Source organism: Acartia tonsa, chromosome 7, assembly GCF_053477335.1.
Source record: "Acartia tonsa isolate MP-2025a chromosome 7, ASM5347733v1, whole genome shotgun sequence".
NCBI lineage: Eukaryota > Metazoa > Arthropoda > Copepoda > Calanoida > Acartiidae > Acartia > Acartia tonsa.
In genome coordinates this window covers 39,152,173-39,173,500 of record NC_137266.1, presented here as the reverse complement: position 1 = coordinate 39,173,500, position 21,328 = coordinate 39,152,173, and the positions used below count along the sequence as shown (strand labels likewise).

The following is a 21,328-nucleotide window of genomic DNA, read 5'->3' as shown; positions in this document are numbered from 1 at the left end:
CAAATGATTGACAAAAATTATTTTTTAAAAAAGATCAAAATTGTAATTTAACTTATTAAATGGTCTGCAAACTATCCTTGTTTTTTTCAAAAATAGTTAGCTCTTTTCGTTAATTTAGACATGTTAGAATTGTTCTTTCGATTACAATCAGTCAGGTACGAATTATGAAGCGTAGCAAAGCGTAGAAAGTCTGTATGTCCATGAAACATGCTTGAATTTTAACTTTTTTACAACAAAATTTTGTATGATATATCTCATTTATCTGATTTTACTAAATTATCCCCAAAACAACAAGGTACAATATCAAATTCTGAAAATAAAAGTTTACCCATTTACTGTATCCTGTATTTACTCAATTTTGGAACAAATTTGTGTACTATTTTCTTTAGACTTGCAAATTAATGTTTACACTCTACAATAATTATTTTTGTTTGTTCTTATTTTTGATTTTAGAGTTTCACTGTTTTAGATTTGCCATACTTAATTAAAATATACTTTAGAATATACTGTAGTTTTGTATATTCCATTACAATTAATTAAAAGTTTCTTTATTAGTTTTAGACATAGAAAGACGACCAAAATATTGCTTCCACAAAAGAAGAAAAAACTATAAAATGACAGAGGACAGCTCACAAAGGAAATGCTCAGATACCAAGGACGTGGCTATCATAGGTGGCAGTATTGTAGGGTGTGCTGTTCTTCATAGATTACAGGCATCCAACTTATCCTGTTTTCTTCTGGAGAAGAATGGGAATCTTGTGTCAGGTGCCAGCTCGGGGAACAGTGGTATACGCCACTGCGGGTATGATACTGAGGTGGATACTTTAGAATCTAGTTGCATCATGGCTGCCGGACCTCTGGCGGATAGATTTTATCAAGTATCAAAGGTTCCGTATGTGGCATGTGGTGCAGTGATGGTTGCTTGGAACCATGAACAACTGGAGAAGCTGAATGTTTATTTGGAGAAGGCCAGAGCAGCCAACCAGATGGATGTTTGTACACTTACTAGATCAGAGCTGTTACATATTGAACCAAATCTGTCCCAAGATGCCCTTGGGGGACTTTACATTCCAGGTGAAGGAATAATTGATCCCTGGCTGACTGGTGTTGGTTTGGCACACATGGCAAGATCCAAAGGGGCACAGGTGTTTACCTCCAGTGAGGTTGTATCTGGATATCAGGATGATGATGGCATCTGGAATCTAGTCACTCCAACCAAAATACATAAGGCTAAACTTGTCATCAATGCTGGGGGACTTTATGGTGATGTTGTAGAGACTATCAACAATTCTGAACCAAAATTTAAGATACACCCAAGAAAAGGCGACTACGCCATTTTCAGCAAGGAAGCCAGACCATTAATAAAGAATATCATCCTGCCAGTTCCTACAGAGACAACCAAAGGAATCATAATTTTTCCAACAGTTCATGGAAATGTGATGGTTGGACCCACTGCTGAGGAGGTGGAGGAGAGAGATGTTTCCCAGGCCACCCCCAGTCCTGTGGTTGTGGATAGTCTTGTTCAATGGGCGCACAGAACTGTCCCGGCATTGAAACAGGTGGCTGTAGTTGGTAGCTATTGTGGCATACGACCTGCTACCCAGTTTAAAGATTATCAAATTCAACTCCACAAAGAGAGAAACTGGTTGACTGTTGGTGGTATCAGATCTACAGGTGCCACTGCCTGCATGGGGATAGCTCAACATGTACACAAGCTCATAAGTCAACAGATGGAAGATAATCCTGGAACTTTCAACAGTAATGGTATTAAAAATAATACTAATGAGTTTGAGAGTCTAAATTGGAAGAAAATGGACGAGGGTAAAGTTGTAATTGATGACATGAGCTATACAGTCACACATCCCATTACTAAGTTTGGTCTCTTTCATGAAACATAGCTTTAACTTTGATATTTAGAAATTTTATGTGATATAAATTGTCAAAAATATGAAAAATTTTACTTTTTTAATAGCACAGTCACAATAAAACGCATTTCTAAAATTATTTTAAGCATTAAGACTAATTATATATTTAGCATTTTTAACTATGTATTTTTTTTACATCTTTTATACTATAAAAAGAGTAAGCATTTTTTAAGAACCCCTTCTAAGGTTAAGATTATATCTTTGAAGACAATATGAAACAGAAAATTAATTGAATATTCAACAAATTTTGTTTTCCAGAAGTGATAAAAATCGTCCAAAATGTTGAAGATTCGAGCAAGGGGGCGTTCTAATTCCCATAGCTTTCATGACCAGGTAAATGTCCTTGTCTGAATTCATCCAATAAAACGCTGGTATTTTGTAGGAATAGATAAAAAAGACTTCTTATCCTCTGAAAATTATTCTCATTAACTGAACAATATTTGAAAGAAAAAGATAAATAAACCCCGATCTAAAAATAATTGCATATAACTATCCTTTTGAAAAAAGAAACAGGATATCTGTAAGTCTATGTACCGAAGGATTTTGCTGAACCGATAGGATCCTGGAAAGGTGTACATATAATTATTACTATTTTTGGGGATTTGTTTTTATCCGCAAGTGCCTAAGATAGTCAAAACGTAAACTAAGACAGTTTTTTTATATTTTAATTTATTGCAAGGTTTTTTCAGTTTATCAGACTAATGAACTTAAAGACCTTAGGGATCATGGAAAGAAAACGAAGTTTAGTGTTTCGTCGCATTTTCACAGTAGCTTTTCTAACCCCACGGGGCCTATTTTCTAACCCTAGCTGCGGGGTAATCATTAACACATAACTAACCTAACCTAAAATAACATATCAAAAGCTACTGTGAAAACGCGACAAAACCGCAACTTCGTTTTCTTTCCATGACCCGACCTTAGTTAAAAGTTTCTAAATTACTTTAAACAATATATTTTTTAATGATCCTTGCTTTTAATATTTCTCTTTATTTTAGACAGATCTGCTTGTACCATGCACACCAGGTATAAATATTATTGTATAATAAAAACTAGTTTTAGAGTAGCTGCACTTTCAAAAAGAAAATTATGTCCTTTGGAAACCTGTTAATTAAACCTAACAGTAATTTGATAATAGTACCTTCCCCTCTCCCGATTTAAATTTTTAAAAAAAGTTTAGACTTAATTAAAAGGAAAGGATCGAGTCTCGCTGCAAAAGTAGGTTATTTACTTTAAAACTATTTTTTAGAATTAAAGATAAAAAGGAGGAAGGGGGGGCTAATTTTCCTTTCTTGATGCATAACCCCTGCAGGTCTACCCTGTACAAAATATAACTTAGCGATAAACATCCCCCACCATTTATATTTAATTTATTTGAAAATTATGGGAGGAAAGGTTCTGTGCTTGACCAGGCTTTTTGAGTGAAACCACCAACAAAGCTTAAAACTATGTTGTACGAAAAGATGAATGGATGAACAGTCAGACCTTATGATACTTGAATAATTGTGTATATTTTAGCACCAACTCCTGCAAATTCCTTTGTGCCTACCTCTCTTCTGGAAAGTGCCATGCTGTCAAATAATATTTTACAGGTAAAGATCTCCAAAACGGCTGAACTGTTTTTATGGTTAATCAATATCTCTTGAATGGCAATGACTATTATATATTTAAGGAATGTTTTGAAACAGCGTTTGTTTCATAGTTTTTAACCTAAGGATAACATGTTTTTACCTACTTCAATATTTTTATTAGCATTATATTCTATTATTTATATCAAAAATGTTCTTGTTGGAATTCATAAAAATAATTTGAAGTTAATGTTATAAACATGTCTTATGCATGTGATTTCTATAAACTTAAAAGTGCATATGAAAAAGAGTAATTGAATAGATTACTATTTTTTATTACGGGTTTTTGTCACAATGTTGCCTAGCAATAAAAGTAAGCTTATAGGGAATGCCTTGGTCAATTAAAATGTATAACCCTTAACAATAGACAGTAATGTGTGCTCGTGAATTAAAGACAAATTAAAGATCAGTAATATTTTCTTTAATAGTGATTATTTAAATTATTTTTTTAAATTATTGGTTGAGAAGTTTAGACCCTGTTCGCTTGTAGCAACAGTTTTTAAGGTACCAAATAATAGAAGGCAATAGTAGAACTAGAATAATTTACTGTCTTAATGTGTCTTCCCTCCCTTGGTGTAAAGGATTTCATTTGATTGGTTCAAATAAACTATTGCTTTTGTTAATGTTTTATTTTACTTAATTCTAAGATTATTTCGGGACATTACGGTAAGAATTTTATCTAATTTTTTTATTCTACATATTCTATTAGATAAACTACGAACTTTGGGTCATAGTTCATAGGTTATAAAGAATGTATGTGATTAATCGTAATGTTTTAAAATACATACATTCAAAATGATAGGCTAATTGCAGTTGGATTTTAAAAAAGCAAAACATTTTTTCTCTAAAATTATGTAAGATGGGGAATGAGATTTTGATTAATTTTTATGTGCAATTTAGTTCCAAAAAACGTTAAAGCCTTAACAGGCCGCAATTTTATCTGCAAGCCACTCTAGTCCCTTTTAAAAAGTACGCGAAGAAAGTCGCTAAAAAAATTATGACGTCATAAAAATGAGGGATGAGGAGAAGAGTAGTGGGAAGGAAAACCCCTAAAAAAGAGATGGATAATGCCTCATTATGACGTCACATGATTATTTTATGACGTCACATGCTGATTTTTTTAGTGACTTTTTTTCACGTACTTTGCAAAGCTTTTGGACAAAAGTGTTCTTGTTTTTAAACATTATATTTAATATATTTCATAACTCTATCAACGCTTTAGGTTATTTATACATTTTAATAACATTTTTCCTTGTAGAATTTATAGGATCATTTTATGACACAAATTATTCATTTCTCAAAATTAGAATAATACAGATTAAGAAGCGCAGCTAGTTATATAATTTTGTACTGTCTGTGCATTTAACCAACATAGAGCTCATTACAACAATTCATCAGATAATTCTTTTTTTCTCAAAACCCATTTTCACCTAATTTAGTACAAATCATGGTAATAATCTTTCAATTTTGAAAATATTAATGCATATAAGTATATCCTTTTTTGCTGACTAGAAAATTTAATTAAAATCAATCATCAATTTTATTTTATTTTAATGAATATAATTGCAACAATATTGTGTATACAGTAATTCATTTTTTTGCTTATAATAATTATATTAGAATTTTTTTTTACTTTGTCTGTCAGTCCGCCCTTAACGCTATTAGGGGAATATGATTTTTTCGCCTGCCTGTAAGCTAAAATGTTTGGTCAAAATTCCCAGTTCCAATGAGCTTTTAAAATATCATTTACTCCTTCGGTCTGGCATACTTCAAAGGAAATAATAACTTTTTATAAAGGTTTCGTGATTTATTTTCTAAATGTTTTATGCTTGTTTTATGTATAGGTAGCAGACGCGATTATGATGAAACCAGTCCTTCCAAGTCCAGAATCTATCAAGGTGGACACTATTAACATTCAAAGAAAAGATTGTTTTTTAATGTACACTTAATGTATGCTATGATAAAAAATGGTAAGTTTGTTGTTTGTCTATTAAGATCTCGTTAACCCATGGAATTAACAAGTTCTCTATATTAGGTAGTATTTACAGAGATCCTGGGATAGTTTCAGGCTATTTTAGATTCTAATATTGGCATGGTTGTATGCTGTTTTACTTCCAAGCTTCAAGATATTCTTATAGTATTTGGATGTGTTTTTTTTTGTGCCTGGTAAGACCATGGTAACAATAGATAGATCCTAAAATTTCTTTATTTAGAATGGAGGGTGTAGGTTTATTTCATCACCCCCCCCCCCATGCCATGATCATTAGTTTTAAAGAAATGGTGCCTGAAACTTAAACATTGATTTGACAATAGCATACCCTGTATTTGCATGGGTAAAATTTTGGCTTTCGTAGCTTACAATGATTTAGTTAAGTAAAAAGACAGGTTTCAGCCCTGTTGTCTGTTACCTCCCTTGAGGATTCAAAAGAATTACTTTATAATTTACTAGCACAGACAAACACACAAACACACAGACATCCTGTTACTTTAGTATAAGGATATGTTTGTTTTTAAAAGCGAAGCTTTTCTATAATTAGGGTCTGTCCGTCCGTACGTCCGTCACAGAGAGTTAGCTCTTTTTGTTAATTTAAACAGGTTAGAATTTTCCTATCAATTCCAAACTTTGCATGATGATTCCTGTAGTAGGTACAATTGAGAAAGCGTAAAAACTCTATAATCAATACCAAAATGTCCGTACGTCCATTTGAAACATGTCGATTTTTGTATGTTAAAATTATCCGATTCTTCTGATTTTTTGAAAACTGATTTCTATTACAACATGGTACAATGTTATAAGCAAAGCATCTCTATAAACAAGTCCCAAAAATGTAAGTATGTCCCTAAACAGTTTTGCAACAAATTTACTTACAATATTGTTTGTACTGATGCATTAATATTCTGCTAATTCAGTTCTGTCAATCTACAAGTGTTAATGTTCGTTTTTCCTTCCCTTTCAGAGATTTGCTTTTATGGATGTTGTCATCCTTGTTTTAGGACAAAGGGAAGATAGATCAACTGAAGAAATTATGTCAAGATTTTCACCTCACTGATGAACAGCTCAAACATATAGGTAGGAATTATAGATACAAGGATGTATTAATGGAAGATTATTTCACCATAATCCTAAATTTAAAAAGTTCTCACTTTGATCCATTATGATTTTAGTGTTATCATTTTAAGTTAAATTTGATATAAAATATAAAAGAACAGTTAAATAACAAATCTTACTATGGAATTATGATAATTTTATTTTTTAAATTTCGTAATAAAAAAGGAAGATATCCTTTTATAAAAGTAACAGGACCTGTTTCTGTGTGTCTGTAGGTCTGTACCGAAGGATTTTGCTATCCACTGAACCGATAGGGTTTTCCTTTACAGAGTAGGTTCTCATAGGTTCTGAGAAGGTTTATAACTATTTTTTGGGATAATAAAATCACAATCCCAAGAGAAATCGCCTCTGGAAAAAAAATAAGCACCCTAAAAAAGAAACAGCCAGATAAATATACTAATATATAAAGTAGTAGGCTTGTTTTGTTTGAAGCGAAGTATCTCGCTAACCAATGAACTGATATGAAGCTTCTTATAGGTCCAGGGAATGTTTTAAAACTATTTTTGGGGAGGGTACTACTACCTACACCCTTCCCCCAAAAGAAATCGTCCTATCAAAAAATAATTCAACTATGTTCAACTTTTAAAAATGAAATCAAAATTGGGCCCGGGGAGAGGCCGGGGATCGAATACAACCCCCCACCACCTCAAGTAGCTGCTAGTAATTCATAAAGCGCTATTAACAAGAATACTTGTATTCAGAAAAGCGAATGGTAACAGAAGTAAATTGGGGCCTGGGAAAAGACACAAATCCTACCTCGAATATCAAAGTAAGTATAACAAGGACATTTATATTTATTGATATGGAAGAATGGATGTAGAATATACGTGGATATTATGACAACTGTCATCAATGTAGCATTGTGGTCATTTTATTCATCCAGTAGAATGGGATAAGATATAGGGGTTGAAAGGGGAAATTGTTATTTCAGCCTGCTGTGTATTTCACTTTATTTGATAGCATGAAAAGCTAGCTTAAGATCCACCAAGTAATAATATTTCCATCTATGGCAGCTTTAACATTTGAATAGAAAACAACTATAGCTATTAACTTTCATTAAACAGAAGTTTTGAAAAAAGTCTAGAAAAGTATTGATGAAAAAACTCGAGCAATATTGTTTATATATACTTTGGCAACACTGAATCTGTATTATTGACAGACAGACTATTACTGATAAGAGCTGCACATCTTGAAAGTTCAAGTCAGCTTAAATTAAGCAGACTAGAGTTTGACATTTGTACTTAAAACTAAACCCAGATGAGATATACCTAGTACGAACTAATAAAATTAAGAATAATAAATTAAGAAGTAAACTTTTTTGTCTGTAGCGAAGGATCTCATTAACCGCTGAACCAATATGGTTCTCGTTTTATAATATGACAGAACATTTTTACTTTTATTAACCCTGAATAGATAATAGAAAGTGATATTTTTCAGGTACCTTAAGGGAAAAGACAACTGACTGTGAATTTATTTAAATCTCAATTATGATATTAAATTCCTGGCATTTCACAGAAAAAAATATTTAATTGGAACTTAAGGAATTAATGGAGAAAAATCACGCAACCTTTATATGATTAGGCAAATAAATTCTTAAGTCTGAAATTATACCCCTCTCACTTAAAAAAAAAAAAATATAAAATAAGGTAAAGTTGATTTTTTTCTTGATGCCAAAACAATGGAGGAGAGGGTTCTCAACAAGGCACTTTGAGTTAAACCGCAATGTCTATTATTAATTTTATTTTAGTCATATATCACCTATGTATCAGAGCTACCAACTGGCAGAGAACACGGCAGGTATTATCAATAAATTGTCATTTTATAATTATTTTAAAGAGATTTAAAGAGCAAGTTTATCATGAACTAGGTTTACTCGAATGGTATGAACCTCTAACTAACTTTTTATATATTTTTTCTCTCTTTTATGTCTAAAGTCCATCTGTAAATCTTTCATTCTGTTGTTCGTCAAAATCTGAACATCTTTAAGTGTTTTAATTTAAGTATGTAATACTAGCAGCTACGCCCCTAGAGGCCTCTAGAAGTTTCCTTAAAATAGTCATAAACCGTGCTTAAACCTAAGATAAGTTACATTGTAAAGGATAACTATATTGGTTTAGCGGTTAAGCTAGATTCTTTGGTACAGACTATTATATAATAATTACTATAATGATCTTTTAAATTATTTTGATGCATCTTCTTTTAGATATTTGGCGCTTGATCTTGGAGGCACAAACTTCCGTGCAATCCTGATAGAGCTGGAAGCTGGAAGCGCCAGTATCAAAATGAAATCCGCCAAGCATGCTGTCAGCAATGATCTTATGCAAGGTAACGATGCAAGGATAATGTCTAGTAATAGAGTTGGTTCGCAAAAAAAATAAGAATAATTTAACAAGGATGACAACATCATTAAGTAGCGAATTGCAAAAATGAACTATAGACAAACGGACAGAGCAGATGTCCAGTTTTATATGGAATAAACTTGAGTTTAAATTTTAAAAATCACGAAACCTTTTCACTTAAAATATGTATAATTTGGCTTTTGTAGTATGATCAAAGACTTACGGACCAAGTAAATTATATACTGGATGCTCATTGATAACAGTAATTCACAATAAAAATTAAGCCATCTATCTTGAAGAATTGAACAGGATTTGGAAATCAACATTTCCCCCATTCCTTTTCTTACAGACGGATGGACGGACAGACGAATGTACAGACACTTTGAATTATAGAGTAGATTCGATAGCGAAAAGTAAAGGGCATTAATTCTAGCTTAAAACTTGTTTAGGGCCTGGAGAAGATTTGTTCAACTTTATGGCAGACAAACTCAGAGAATTTATGATTGATCATGAACTTCTAGGGCAGAGGTAGGTTTTAAACTTGGCTGTAAACAATACATAGCATAAGCAAGGTATATACATTTGAGAAACTAGACCTTCTAAGCGTTCCAACGGTGAAAAGTAATATTTGTTATATAATTGTTATACGTTTAAAAACTAAACCCTAAAACAGAAATAAAAGTTTCATAAAATATATGTTACTGAAACTAAAGACACAGCAATTAGTTGCATAGATACAAATTTTGCCTTTAGTAGCTAAGGGTTTATTCGTTAACCATAGAACCGATTAGGCATCCATAGGTCCTGTAATGGGTTTAGGCTAATTTGATTTTACATTGAAGTCATGGGATGGTTTTAGGCTCAGGAATCTAAAGGGATAAGACAATGGCAGATGAATCGTTGTAAATCCCCAAAGATAATACACAAAATTCCTGAAGATAGCTATAATTGGTTGAAACGTTTAGACTGTCAACTAAATGTATTAACCAATCAATATTAAAAAAAAGTCCAAATATTTTACATGATAAACCAACGAATAAACTTATGATAAAACTCTGGGGACTAGTGTAATTAAAAGCCCAATGTCCTCTCGCTGAATGGTTTAGGCTTCTAAATTTCTGATAATTTCTGTATGTTACAATAGGTACAAGCTTGGGTTTACCTTCTCCTTCCCAACTATCCAACATTCCATAAACTGTGCTGATCTTGCCAACTGGACAAAGGTAACATGAAATACTCTGTCAGACGGGTGACATTTTTCAAACTTAGAGCAACGTATTCCTTTTTTTATATTAGTCTTTTTTTCTATTCTTGAATAGCATTTTTTATATTTTTATGTTAGGTTAAATTAATTGATGTTTAAAGGAGCGCAAAAATAGCTCTTCGTAGGAATAGAGGTTAGTCCAATGGTAATTATTTTTTTTCAATTTCAGGGGTACACATGTGCTGGAGTAGAGGGTAAAGATGTTGGAAAATTCATGACAAAAGCTATTGCAAGGCATTCAGATTTAGACATAGAGGTAACATTTTTTTGTGTTATGATTAAGCCTATTACTAAATTGTAACTTAACAAAAATAATTTTGAGCAACTACCTTAAAAAGCAGCCAAGAAATTTTCTTTCTTTCGTGGAGTTTTAACTTTCATCCACCATAGATTAGTTGACAGAGTTACTAAGAAAATAATTAAAAAGTAGATGCTTAATGTTTTTAAGGATCTTCACAAAAAATTATTATCATTATATTGGCAGGTTTGTGCAATTTTGAACGACACAACTGGTTGTCTGTTAGCCTGTGCATACAAACGGCCAGATTGTGCTCTTGGAGTCATCATTGGAACAGGTAGTTTATTGTTTGCTAGCAACTACTGCCTTAAGAGGCCTCTCGGGGCGTGGTGGGCGTTTAAATTCTACCATCACTCCATTTATTTTCTTTGGGGGGGGGGTGCATAAACCTCCTCAGGACCTATGAGAAACTACATTGAAAGGGAGAACCATATAGGTTAAGTTGTTAGCGGATCAGACAGATACACATATAGGGGTCATTTTACTTTATTATAAGGATTATTGAATGACCTTAAAGATCATCAAAAAAACGGGATAGTTGACATAATCTAAAGATTATTTTTTTAGGAACCAATGCAAGTTATGTAGAAGATATTCGCAATGTTGAACTATATGAGGGTAATCCTGGTAAACACAGAGAGGTATAACTTTTTTTCAATCCTTATATAATAGTATTTCGATCGGGACAGAGTACCTCCATCATCCCAAGATAAATGATCCGAAAAAAATTCTGTTATTTTAAAGGGGGGGGGGGAGTAGAAAAACCAATGACTTAGAATTATGAAAAAAATAGCCTAAAACCATCCCTGGACCTATGTACAAAGCTTCTTTAGAATAGAGAACTTAATCGGTTTTGTAGTTAGCAAAATTTAAAACTGAAATGGCTATCCTTTACAGTGAAGCCTCTAATGGGATGGGAAGATTTTTAACTATTTTGGGAGAGAATACATCCTACTTGACAAGAAAAAAACAAATATTAAGCGGAGGTTTAACTTACTCCCTTTAATTCCCCCTATTGTATTTTATTAGTCCCGCTGTTAAGGATATAATTATACTCTGCATTCATTGCTGTCATATGTTTAGGTAGTTATAAACACTGAGTGGGGAGCATTGGGTAACACTGGATCTCTGGACTTTGTAAGGACATCATTTGACATGAAGGTCGACAAGAATTCAAAAAATCCGGGGAAACAGGTGAGAAATGTTCAGGGTTCTTAAGGGATAAGACAATGAACGATAAATTTATATACATCTCCAATGAGGATAAACAATATGACCCTAGATAGATTAAAAAAGTATAATGATGGGACAATGCTAATTTGTAAGATGCCAATCTAAATTCAATATAAATAACCAAATTTTTGAGCCAAAAAATAAGATTACAAAACTTTAGATAGATTTTGTTATTAACCAATGATATTTACTGTTGTTATTGGAATTATTATTTAGTTTATATTTAGGTTTATGAAAAGTTGATTAGTGGAATGTACCTAGGCGAACTAACAAGAAACATACTTTTAGGTAGTATTGATTATTCATTGCATCATATTATAGACAGCTTTCCGCGGATGTTAAAATGACATATTATAAGATTTAAACCAGCTTTGTTATCCCCGAGGGGCTGATGGCCCGACAAACAAAACTGGTATTTTTCTTATAATTTTTAAATCTAATATTATAGTCAAAAATTGTCTGTAATATGATGTTTTATAAGATTTTTCAGTATTGCTGGTAACTGGACACGGTTAGACCCTCAGATGTCAAAACTTTATTTTAGTGTTTGGCCAAAATGACTTAGCAATTGTATCTGTAAGTACGTCTAATAACACCCTTTGCTATTTTTAAAATCCTAGAAAATTTTTTTTGCAAGAAAATTGCATAAATTCGCAACCTTTTTTAGTACCACTACATAACTCGAGTTTTAAAACTTTTTATATAAAATCCTTTTTACAAAAAATATCAATAATTACTTAAAATTAAACCTGAAAGAAAAAAAATCTCATTACACGTGTTAATTTGCATGTTTTAAGTCTTTTTTTGAGGAAAGTATAACTTCCACATTTTTGACAATAATTATATTTTTTTAACATTTCAAAGTAAAATATAATAAAACTTAAACGATTTTTCTTGAATTATCAGTTGAAAATTTCATCAAACATGCAATTTAAGTGATGAAAATTTAATAAAATCATTTTTTGAATGTTTAGAATTACCAATTTTCTACATTTAAAACAAAATGTTAACAAAATTTAAAAACATTTTAACATATAACTTCAAAAATCAATAACATTTTATAAAAAGATGTTTAAAAAAATAAATCATTAAAAGGTATTAAAATGCATTTGAAATTACTTAAAATTAAAACGAGAACATCTTTTTACACTGTATTCTGTTTAATAGAGTTTAAATGACATGATTAGTGAATGAAATATTTCCTAAACTCATTAAGCCTTTTTGTGACTATATTAAAAATAATTTATTTTGTTTCATATTGTTTTTTTATTCATATATTTGACAAAATTTTCCCTACGTCAATAGAATAAAGTCAGTTTTTTACTGTTTCCAGGTTTTTCTTTATAATTATAACAATTAAATATAATATAAATCTTCATTATCTTTTATTTGAATTAGCATACACATTAAAATGTAAAGTACAAGCTAGAATAGCACTTTTTTCAACAAATATTTTAATGACATTATATCAAAATAATTCCTCTTAAATATCACACAACATATGATTGGGAAGTGTAGCCATTTCTTGGAGGTATAATATTTACAAAAATACCATTAATTCTGTTTTTATCAGAAGTTAAAAAATTGAACAATTCTAAAACAATGGTTGGCTGTCTAGATATTGAGTACACTAAGACTACGGCTCTGTTATATTGAAATAACGTTGCAAAAAGAGGGGTTCTGAAAGTAATCTACCTAATTTTTTTAAAAGAACCAACAAGTACTGTCAGTATCTTTTTTCTTGTAATCTAGCAGACAATCAAATCATAACACAATTTTCATGATAAAATATTCAGGTTTCTACTTCACATTTTAAAAAATATACTGATCAATAAAATGTTCAAAATTTTACTTTGTACTAATTGACAAAATATGTTGTAATTCTTATTTTAAAGTTACATTTTTATCCCTGACAAAATCATAGACGACTTTTAAAGGCATCTTATCTAAACTTTTTGAAGAAAAACTTAAAAACGTTAATTAAGTATGAAAACTATTTTCTTCGATTTTTCTGAAGTTATTATCGCATTCTATGGGTTTTTTATTATCATTTACTTATATCGAAAGTGCCAAACATTGTACCCTAACTTATTCATTTAATAAAAAACCAACCGTGTGGATCTAATCCAGCGGATTTTAATCGGTTTAGAAGACAAACTGGAATAATATGTTAAAGTGAGGCTACTCTCTAGATTTTATGTGTTTGTTGGTTTGTATTATGCCCTTCAATTACAGTTGTAAATTATATCAAAATACATCAGATATACTATTTTGGTCAAAGTATAGAGATTGAAAAGATTTAGGTTGTTTATAATTATATTTTTGATTATATGACTGTTTAAATTTTAATGCCCCAAAAAATATGTTTATGTTTATATTATCTTTTAAACCTTTAGATATTTTTTCTAAAACTAAAATGCCTAATTATATTTGATTTTTTAAATCAAAATCTTTTTTGGGGTTAATATATGATCCTTTACCCTCCCCCCCCCCCTCCCGCTAATGTGGAGTATATTGAAAGTAGGAATGTTAATTTAATCTGTAATTAAACAAGTTATGGCTGTTCTTTTTCACTCTTATTTTTTTCTTCTATTTTAACATTTTGTTTTTAGAGGCTGCTCAAAATAAAATCCTATTTGATGGAGACAACAAAAAGACTGAAATTCTGGAGGTAAAAAAAATTTCGCACACAATTTTTTTTTTTTAAAATAACATTTTAGATGAAAAAGAAAACCTAATTGTTATACTGTAATCACATATTAGACAAAGAATATATATGGGCCAAAAATAGCATAAAAACCACCGTAGGACCTTTAAGAAGCTTCACTGTAAAGGAGAACCATATCTGTTCGTTAGTTAGCAAGACCCTTTGCTTCAGACAGAAAAAAGGCTTATTACTTTATATAATAGAATAGGATTTATCTTTTATAACATCCTTACATCTGCCTAACTTATTTAATAATATACAGTAACTCTCCTTACAGACAGATATACAATATACAATATACATATACATAAAGAAGCTTTGTTATTTTAAAATTAACCTTTTTTTACAGACACGTGATATATTTTTGACCGCTCATATATCCTCCATAGAAGCGGATGAACCTGGAGAAACAGACAATATCAGAGAGGTAAAGCTTGTCGAGTAGCTTCACTTTATTTTTTAGAAAATTTTATTTAAACAAGGATGACAACATCCATAAAAGCGAAGCACTGAAACGGTAGGACAAACGGACATTAACACTTGTATAGTGTCAAAACTGAATTATCAGAATATAAAAGTATAAGAGTCGAAGCAAAATTGTAAGTAAATTTGTTGAAAAACTTTTTGATACAGGATAATGTTTATTGAGTTTCTGGACATACTTACATTTTTAGGATTTGAATATAGAGTTGCTTCGCTTAAAATATTGTTCTATGTTGTCCAAGGAATCAATATACCAAAAATCAAATCAAACGGATAATTAGATCACATAAAAATTTGCTGTTAAAAAATTAGAAAAATCAACATGTTTAAAATGAACGTAAGGACATTTTGGTAATGATTATAGAGTTGCTACGCTTTCTAAATCGTACCTAACTACTACAGGAATCATCATGCAAAGTTTGAAATCAATAGGACAATTCTAACATGCCTAAATTAACGAATAAAAGCTATCTATCTCGGACGGACGGACGTACGGACGGACGGACCGACACTAATTATAGAAACGCTTCGCTTTTTTAAAAAGAACCATAGATTTTTTCATAAATCCGACTAACCCTCGCTATTTTATTTCGAAATAAATTAAAGATAAGGAGGAGGGGTTAGTTTTTGTTTGTTTGTTCATTACTTTATGTTAGGGCAGGGAAAACTTACCCCCTCTTCCCTAAGTTTTAGTTTTAGTGCTGTAAATTATATAATGGTATCCTAAGTTTTGTAAGCAAGTATTCTCATTTGTTACTAAAACAAAATTCTACTAATTAGGAAACAACGCAAAGCTTCCCTGAAAAATTGTTATTTTTTAGGTTTTACAGGAATTAAGATTGGATGAAAAAACAACAGATCTAGACCTCCAGGTTATATTTCAAATTTTTTATTGGAATTCAATAAAAAAATTTCTTTACTGGTTGATTAGGTATATTTTGGTCATTTAGAAAGAGTAGCCACTCTCTATTATAAATAAATCTCCGTATATCCATTTTAAGTAAGATGATTTTTAGCTTTTTTAGTAAATATTATTTTATAGATTATAATATCACTACCATTTGATTTTTCATAAAATTAAGTCCACCTAAAGGATGTAATTTTTTTTAAAGAAGGTGTATCAACTTTTTTTTTATGGCTAGCCGGTTCTTTTAGTAAGTAGTAGATGTAAAATTTTTCATAGAATTCAGATATGCAATCGGTTTTTTTGTAGACCTCTTATTTTTTAAGTAATTTAAGTTTTTTTAAAAAATAATTAAGTCGGTTTTAAGGTACTAAAACGCAACAAAATAAAAGAAGAAAATGGCCAGTAAGAACAAAAATAGTAAGATCTTTAATTTGACACCTTACTTTTAAAATTCTGTTGAGTAATTATTGAAAAAATCTATTTTTTTTAACCTCGGTTTAATAAAAACTTTAGACCTAAATATTTTCTCAAACAGACATAAAAAACATGGGTTCATATATACCTTTAGAATCAGAAAAATATTACGAATCCATTGTAAGCAAAATTGAAAAAAAGTAAAAAAAATAAAAAAATATAAAAATGGCCAATTGTATTTTTTGTTCTGGCAACACTATCGTCTTCCCTTTTTTACCCCCTCTTTACCCCCTCTATACCCCCTTCCCATTTTTATACCCAATTCAAAAGTTAAGACGTTGCCTGTACAATATAATATGGTATTTTCATATAATTCCTTTTATTGTAGTTTATATAATATATTGTAAACTTTTTTTTCAATTTTGCTTACAATGGATTCGTAATATTTTTCTGATTCTAAAGGTATATATGAACCCATATTTTTTTACTTGTGAAATGATAAAATTGAGTTCAAAGTTTTTATTCTCGTGGGTTTTAAAAAATCGATTTTTTCAATAATTACCTGACAGAATTGAAAAAGTAAGGTGTCAAATTAAAGATCTTACTAATTTTGTTCATAATGGCCATTTTCTTTCTTTTTTTTGTTGCATTTTAGTACCTTAAAATCGACTTAATTTTTTTTTTAAAACTTAAATTACTTAAAAAATAAGAGGTCTACAAAAAAACCGATTGCATATCTGAATTCTATGAAAAATTTTACATCTACTACTTACTAAAAGGACCGGCTAGCTATAAAAAAAAAAGTTGATACAACTTCTTTATAAATAGTGTTGCATATTAAATGCATTGTTACTTTTTGTTTGTTAATTTAAGTTTGTTTTACCTTCTGTTTTTATTGGCTTCGCTTTTATAGATGTTGTTATCCTTGTTTTAATATTTTCAACCTTATTTGTATTCAAATTTTAGAATAATAATTTATTATGTTTTTTTTCAGGTCATCCGCTATATCTGTGAGTGTGTATCAACCAGAGCGGCTGTTCTAGCGGCTGCCGGTGTAGCCGCTCTACTCAATAAGATGCAAAGAAGGAGGTAACATTTTAACAGGAATCTAAAGGGATAAGATAATAGCCGATAATTTGATGTACATCCCCAATGATGATGCACAAAGTTACCCATTCTTTAAATTACAATTAGGGGTTGCGATTGAAAACTCAACTTAATTAATCTTCAAATCAATATTCAACAAAATTCCCCGAAGTTGTTAAGCCAACGGATAAGAAAACGTTATTATAAAATAAGGGTAAATAAATAGCCCAATGTCCACTGCGTCCCTGCAGTTTTCATCAGCTTTTTTTAGTTTTTGCTGCTAGGTATTTAGACTAAAAGCTCTTACAGAATGTAAGTTTTGAAAGGGTGACTATGATTACAAAGATTCCCTTGAATATTTTGTTTTTGTACATAACAAATAATCAAATACAACCTAAATATGATTAAAATGGATATAACATTACTTGGATCTTACACTAAATCACCATGTACTCTAATAAAGTTAAACTCGTAGCTGGCTAAAATAATGATTCCCCCTATCCACCCCCATTACTCCATCCCTTTCTCCCTATTGGTTAATGAACTAACCATTAGGTGATGTTAGCAACCTAAATTGACGATAATTTTCCCCCTGTCATAATATCCACGTATATTCTATATCCATTATGATTAACTAACGACTACGCCCCCCTAGAGGCTTCTAGGGACGCGAAAAATTGTTTCTTTTCAATCTACTTTAAAATCAGCTAATTACCAAAAATATTTTTTTTCGCCGATAGATGGTGTGAGTTATGTCTTGAGCTTATTGCAAAAAATGTCCGCAGGGCGGAGTTTATTTTTATTTTTGTCGATTTCTCTGGGTTAGGGGGTGGTACCCTCCCCCAAATAAGGTGTAAACCTTCCCGGGACCTATGAGAAGCTACCCTGATAAGGAGAACCCGATCGGTTCAGCGGTTAGGGATATCCTTTGTTACAAACAAACAAACAGACAGACAGACGTCGTTCTACTTTGTATTACATTATAGATAATTTATTTACAGGGTGACCGTAGGAATGGACGGGTCTTTGTACAAATTTATTTACAGGGTGACCGTAGGAATGAATGGTTCTTTGTACAAATTTATTTACAGGGTGACCGTAGGAATGGACGGTTCTTTGTACAAATTTATTTACAGGGTGACCGTAGGAATGGATGGTTCTTTGTACAAATTTCATCCGCATTTTCATAACAGAATGGTTTCCAAGGTAATGCATTTGTTGCAATATTTATTGGTTTTTTAAGTAAACCTGAAATATGAAAGTATACAACAAAAACGATTAATTGATGCTCAATCCCAGTTATGATAAATAAAATTGCCCCTCCTGTAGGCTAAAACTATTGATGGAAAGGTTTTGCAGAGTTAAACAAAGATTTAATAATTGCCTCAAAAAGTATACAGTTACTAAATGACTGAACGTGTTTAACCTGTAAGAACCAGAATAAATTTTTAGTCCAAATATACACTTCCTCATAAAAAGAGGACAATAAGCTTTTATACATTCAAAATCTTTTAATTTTGTCAAATGTTTTACTTCAAATTACCCCGTTAATGGATTACCGTTTGTCTTTCGGTCATGCTCCGAAAGAAATATATAAATCTTATATTTTAAAGGGCTTGGGATTTTATTCCGATTTTACATATTCTCTCTTTTTTATTTCTTTTCATGAGAACTGAACATCTGCTCTATAACTCACTTTGTCCATTCAATGTTTTTTTGTGCCTCTGCTTATCGATGTTGTCATCCTTGTTTTAATTCAAAATATTTTAGTTTTATCAATATTTCTTTGTTTAGATTACCTCTTTGGTGGATAGTTCTATTCAGTTTCAAATGGTTCTCTCTGAGGATGGTTCAGGTTAGAAAAATAGAACCTAGTAAAAGTGTCAGACTCTGATAATGACGTAAAAAAATTAGCCAATGTGAGGCCACTATAAATTTTACCATTGCAATTGGTCAATTGCAGTGTATATTGGCCTCTCATTGGCTATTTTTTTATGACCTAATCAGAGTCAGATACTTTTACTAGGTTTAAAAAAAAACAATAGCGCAGCTATTCTATAACTAGGATGTGTATGTAAGTCTGTCTGCTCGTTAAAGGATTCCGGGAATTGCTAAGATTTATCTTTATAATGAAGTAATAGGCTCTGTGTCTATTTCTCGCTAACCGCTGAACTGATATGGCTCTCCTTTACAATGTAGCTTCTTATCCTAGGAAGGTTTATAACTATTTTAGGGGAGGGTACCAACACCCTCCAAAGAGAAACGACCCTAGAAAAATTACCATGAAATATTTTAAAATGCTGCAAGGCGAAGGCAAGAACTTACTGGGCTTCACTTCGTGCAAGGTTGCCGAAACTTTAAAATAACTAAAATTGCGAGCGGGGGTTGACCTCCCTTTCTTACCCCACCTCAGTCAAAATCCTCAAGAGATCTATGGACGTAACCGCTAGAACATAAGCTAGGATTAAGGGTAATTGTTGTCACGAACATTGATTTAAAACCAGGATAGACATATTTTAGACATTATTTTGTCAGCTGTTTTTACATCCTTTCTCAAATCCGAATAACTGCACTGGTTCTTAGATTTTGTTTTATATTTGTAGGTCGTGGTGCTGGACTAGCCGCTGCTGTGTCTAGTGCATGTAGATGAAAGAAATCGACATAATAAAATTCTATGAAATATGTATACTAAAAATCTTTATTTTATTATTATCAACAAATATTTAATGGTCGAAAAAATTTAGATATGGGACAAAATTTTCAAAAAATGTATTAAATTTTTTAGATGAAAGATAGTAAAATTGTTAATATCTATAGGGTTTTTTCGTCTGCTTTTTTTATTACAGTTTATAATATGAGGGAAACAGTGATAGTTTATGAAATCTTTTTTGGTATGGTAAGGTATTTTGTTTCCAAGCTTAGTTAAGTTTATATTCTAGAAAAAAATGTCATACATTGAAAATTAAGGACTTTTTGTTAATAATGTCAAATCAAAATATAATTTATCATTGTTAATACTCATTTTCGTACGATATTTTTTACTAGATTTTAGATTTTTTTTGTAGATTTATATATTAGTGTAAATTAATGTATTCTTGACTTAAGAAAGGCTTTCAATTCAGTTAAAATTTATTTCCCCAAGAATTTATATTTTATCGTATGGTATTATAGACAATTGTCCGTAGATTTAAATCCAGCAAAAATTGATCAGATTCGGAGCAATGCAATGTGAAGTTTTAACATATCCATTTAACAGTGTACAAACAATGGACATTCTTGTCCCTGTTCATCTTTACATTTACTAAATATGTACCAATCAAAACTATTGTTATTGAAATTGTTTATGAAATTTTAAATATTTTGATTAAATAACAGATATTAATCGATTTCAATTATTTTAAATATTTAATGTTTTTGTGTATTTTTAAATCCTTGATACACATTTCCGTTTTACAATATAATGACATATCATTACATGAGTTAATTTGATTTAAATCGCATAATATCTGTGTCTACTTGTACGAACTATGTAATCTCAAAAATCAAAAATAAAATGATATTTCATATTAGTTTCATGTCAGTGAATTCGTCAACCCGGAGTTACGTCATGTGTAACTCTTCCCTCAGGACGAGGACTCTGTTTCGTTTTTGAATTGGGACTTTGAAATCAGGTAAGGGCGTCGGAAATATAAATACAGCTGAATCTTTACCAAAGAACAGAAAGCAATTTGTTAGCAGACGACAAGAGTCTCTACCACTTAGAACAGATAGTAATCTGGAATTTAAATTTATACTTGTACATATAATACTACGTCAAAACAAAAAGGTGCTTTAGCTCACAAGGTTTAGTGTTTATTAATTCTACTATGCATATTTTGAAACATCTATTCCTACAATCCCAGCCATCTATGGGCTCTATATATAAAAATTAGCCGTAA

General features: G+C 31.0%; 2 protein-coding genes across 3 annotated transcripts; both read left to right on the top strand.

Moving 5' to 3' along the window:
- Positions 1-614: 614 nt before the first annotated feature.
- On the top strand, positions 615-1,898 carry LOC145324540 (glycerol 3-phosphate dehydrogenase-like). Its single transcript, XM_080167125.1, has one exon. It carries the CDS (start codon positions 615-617, stop codon positions 1,896-1,898), a length of 1,284 nt encoding a protein of 427 aa, XP_080023251.1.
- A 234-nt stretch (positions 1,899-2,132) lies between these two features.
- Positions 2,133-20,959, top strand: LOC145323723 (hexokinase-like). 2 transcript variants are annotated; one of them, XM_080166206.1, is made up of 22 exons: positions 2,133-2,258; positions 2,921-2,948; positions 3,441-3,514; positions 5,395-5,448; positions 6,545-6,620; positions 7,361-7,428; positions 8,407-8,456; positions 8,863-8,984; positions 9,448-9,526; positions 10,143-10,221; positions 10,432-10,518; positions 10,747-10,837; positions 11,128-11,201; positions 11,644-11,754; positions 12,021-12,081; positions 14,406-14,464; positions 14,850-14,927; positions 15,805-15,855; positions 17,299-17,393; positions 18,482-18,596; positions 19,185-19,245; positions 19,994-20,959. In XM_080166206.1, exons 1-22 carry the CDS (start codon positions 2,205-2,207, stop codon positions 20,038-20,040), a joined length of 1,614 nt encoding a protein of 537 aa, XP_080022332.1. In that variant the 5' UTR covers positions 2,133-2,204; the 3' UTR covers positions 20,041-20,959. The 2 variants fall into 2 exon arrangements, with proteins under 2 accessions (XP_080022332.1, XP_080022333.1); XM_080166207.1 differs by having other exon boundaries at positions 2,135-2,258; positions 18,527-18,596.
- Positions 20,960-21,328: the final 369 nt, after the last annotated feature.

What these genes read in the sequence shown, in the direction of transcription:
- LOC145324540 (XM_080167125.1), top strand. Translation starts at nt 615, where the DNA reads ATGACAGAGGACAGCTCACAAAGGAAATGCTCAGATACCAAGGACGTG.
- LOC145323723 (XM_080166206.1), top strand. Translation starts at nt 2,205, where the DNA reads ATGTTGAAGATTCGAGCAAGGGGGCGTTCTAATTCCCATAGCTTTCAT. An exon ending in CCCATAGCTTTCATGACCAG is followed by an intron (nt 2,259 to 2,920) that starts GTAAATGTCCTT and finishes TCTTTATTTTAG; the next exon opens with ACAGATCTGCTTGTACCATG. An exon ending in AATAAGATGCAAAGAAGGAG is followed by an intron (nt 17,394 to 18,481) that starts GTAACATTTTAA and finishes ATTTATTTACAG; the next exon opens with GGTGACCGTAGGAATGGACG.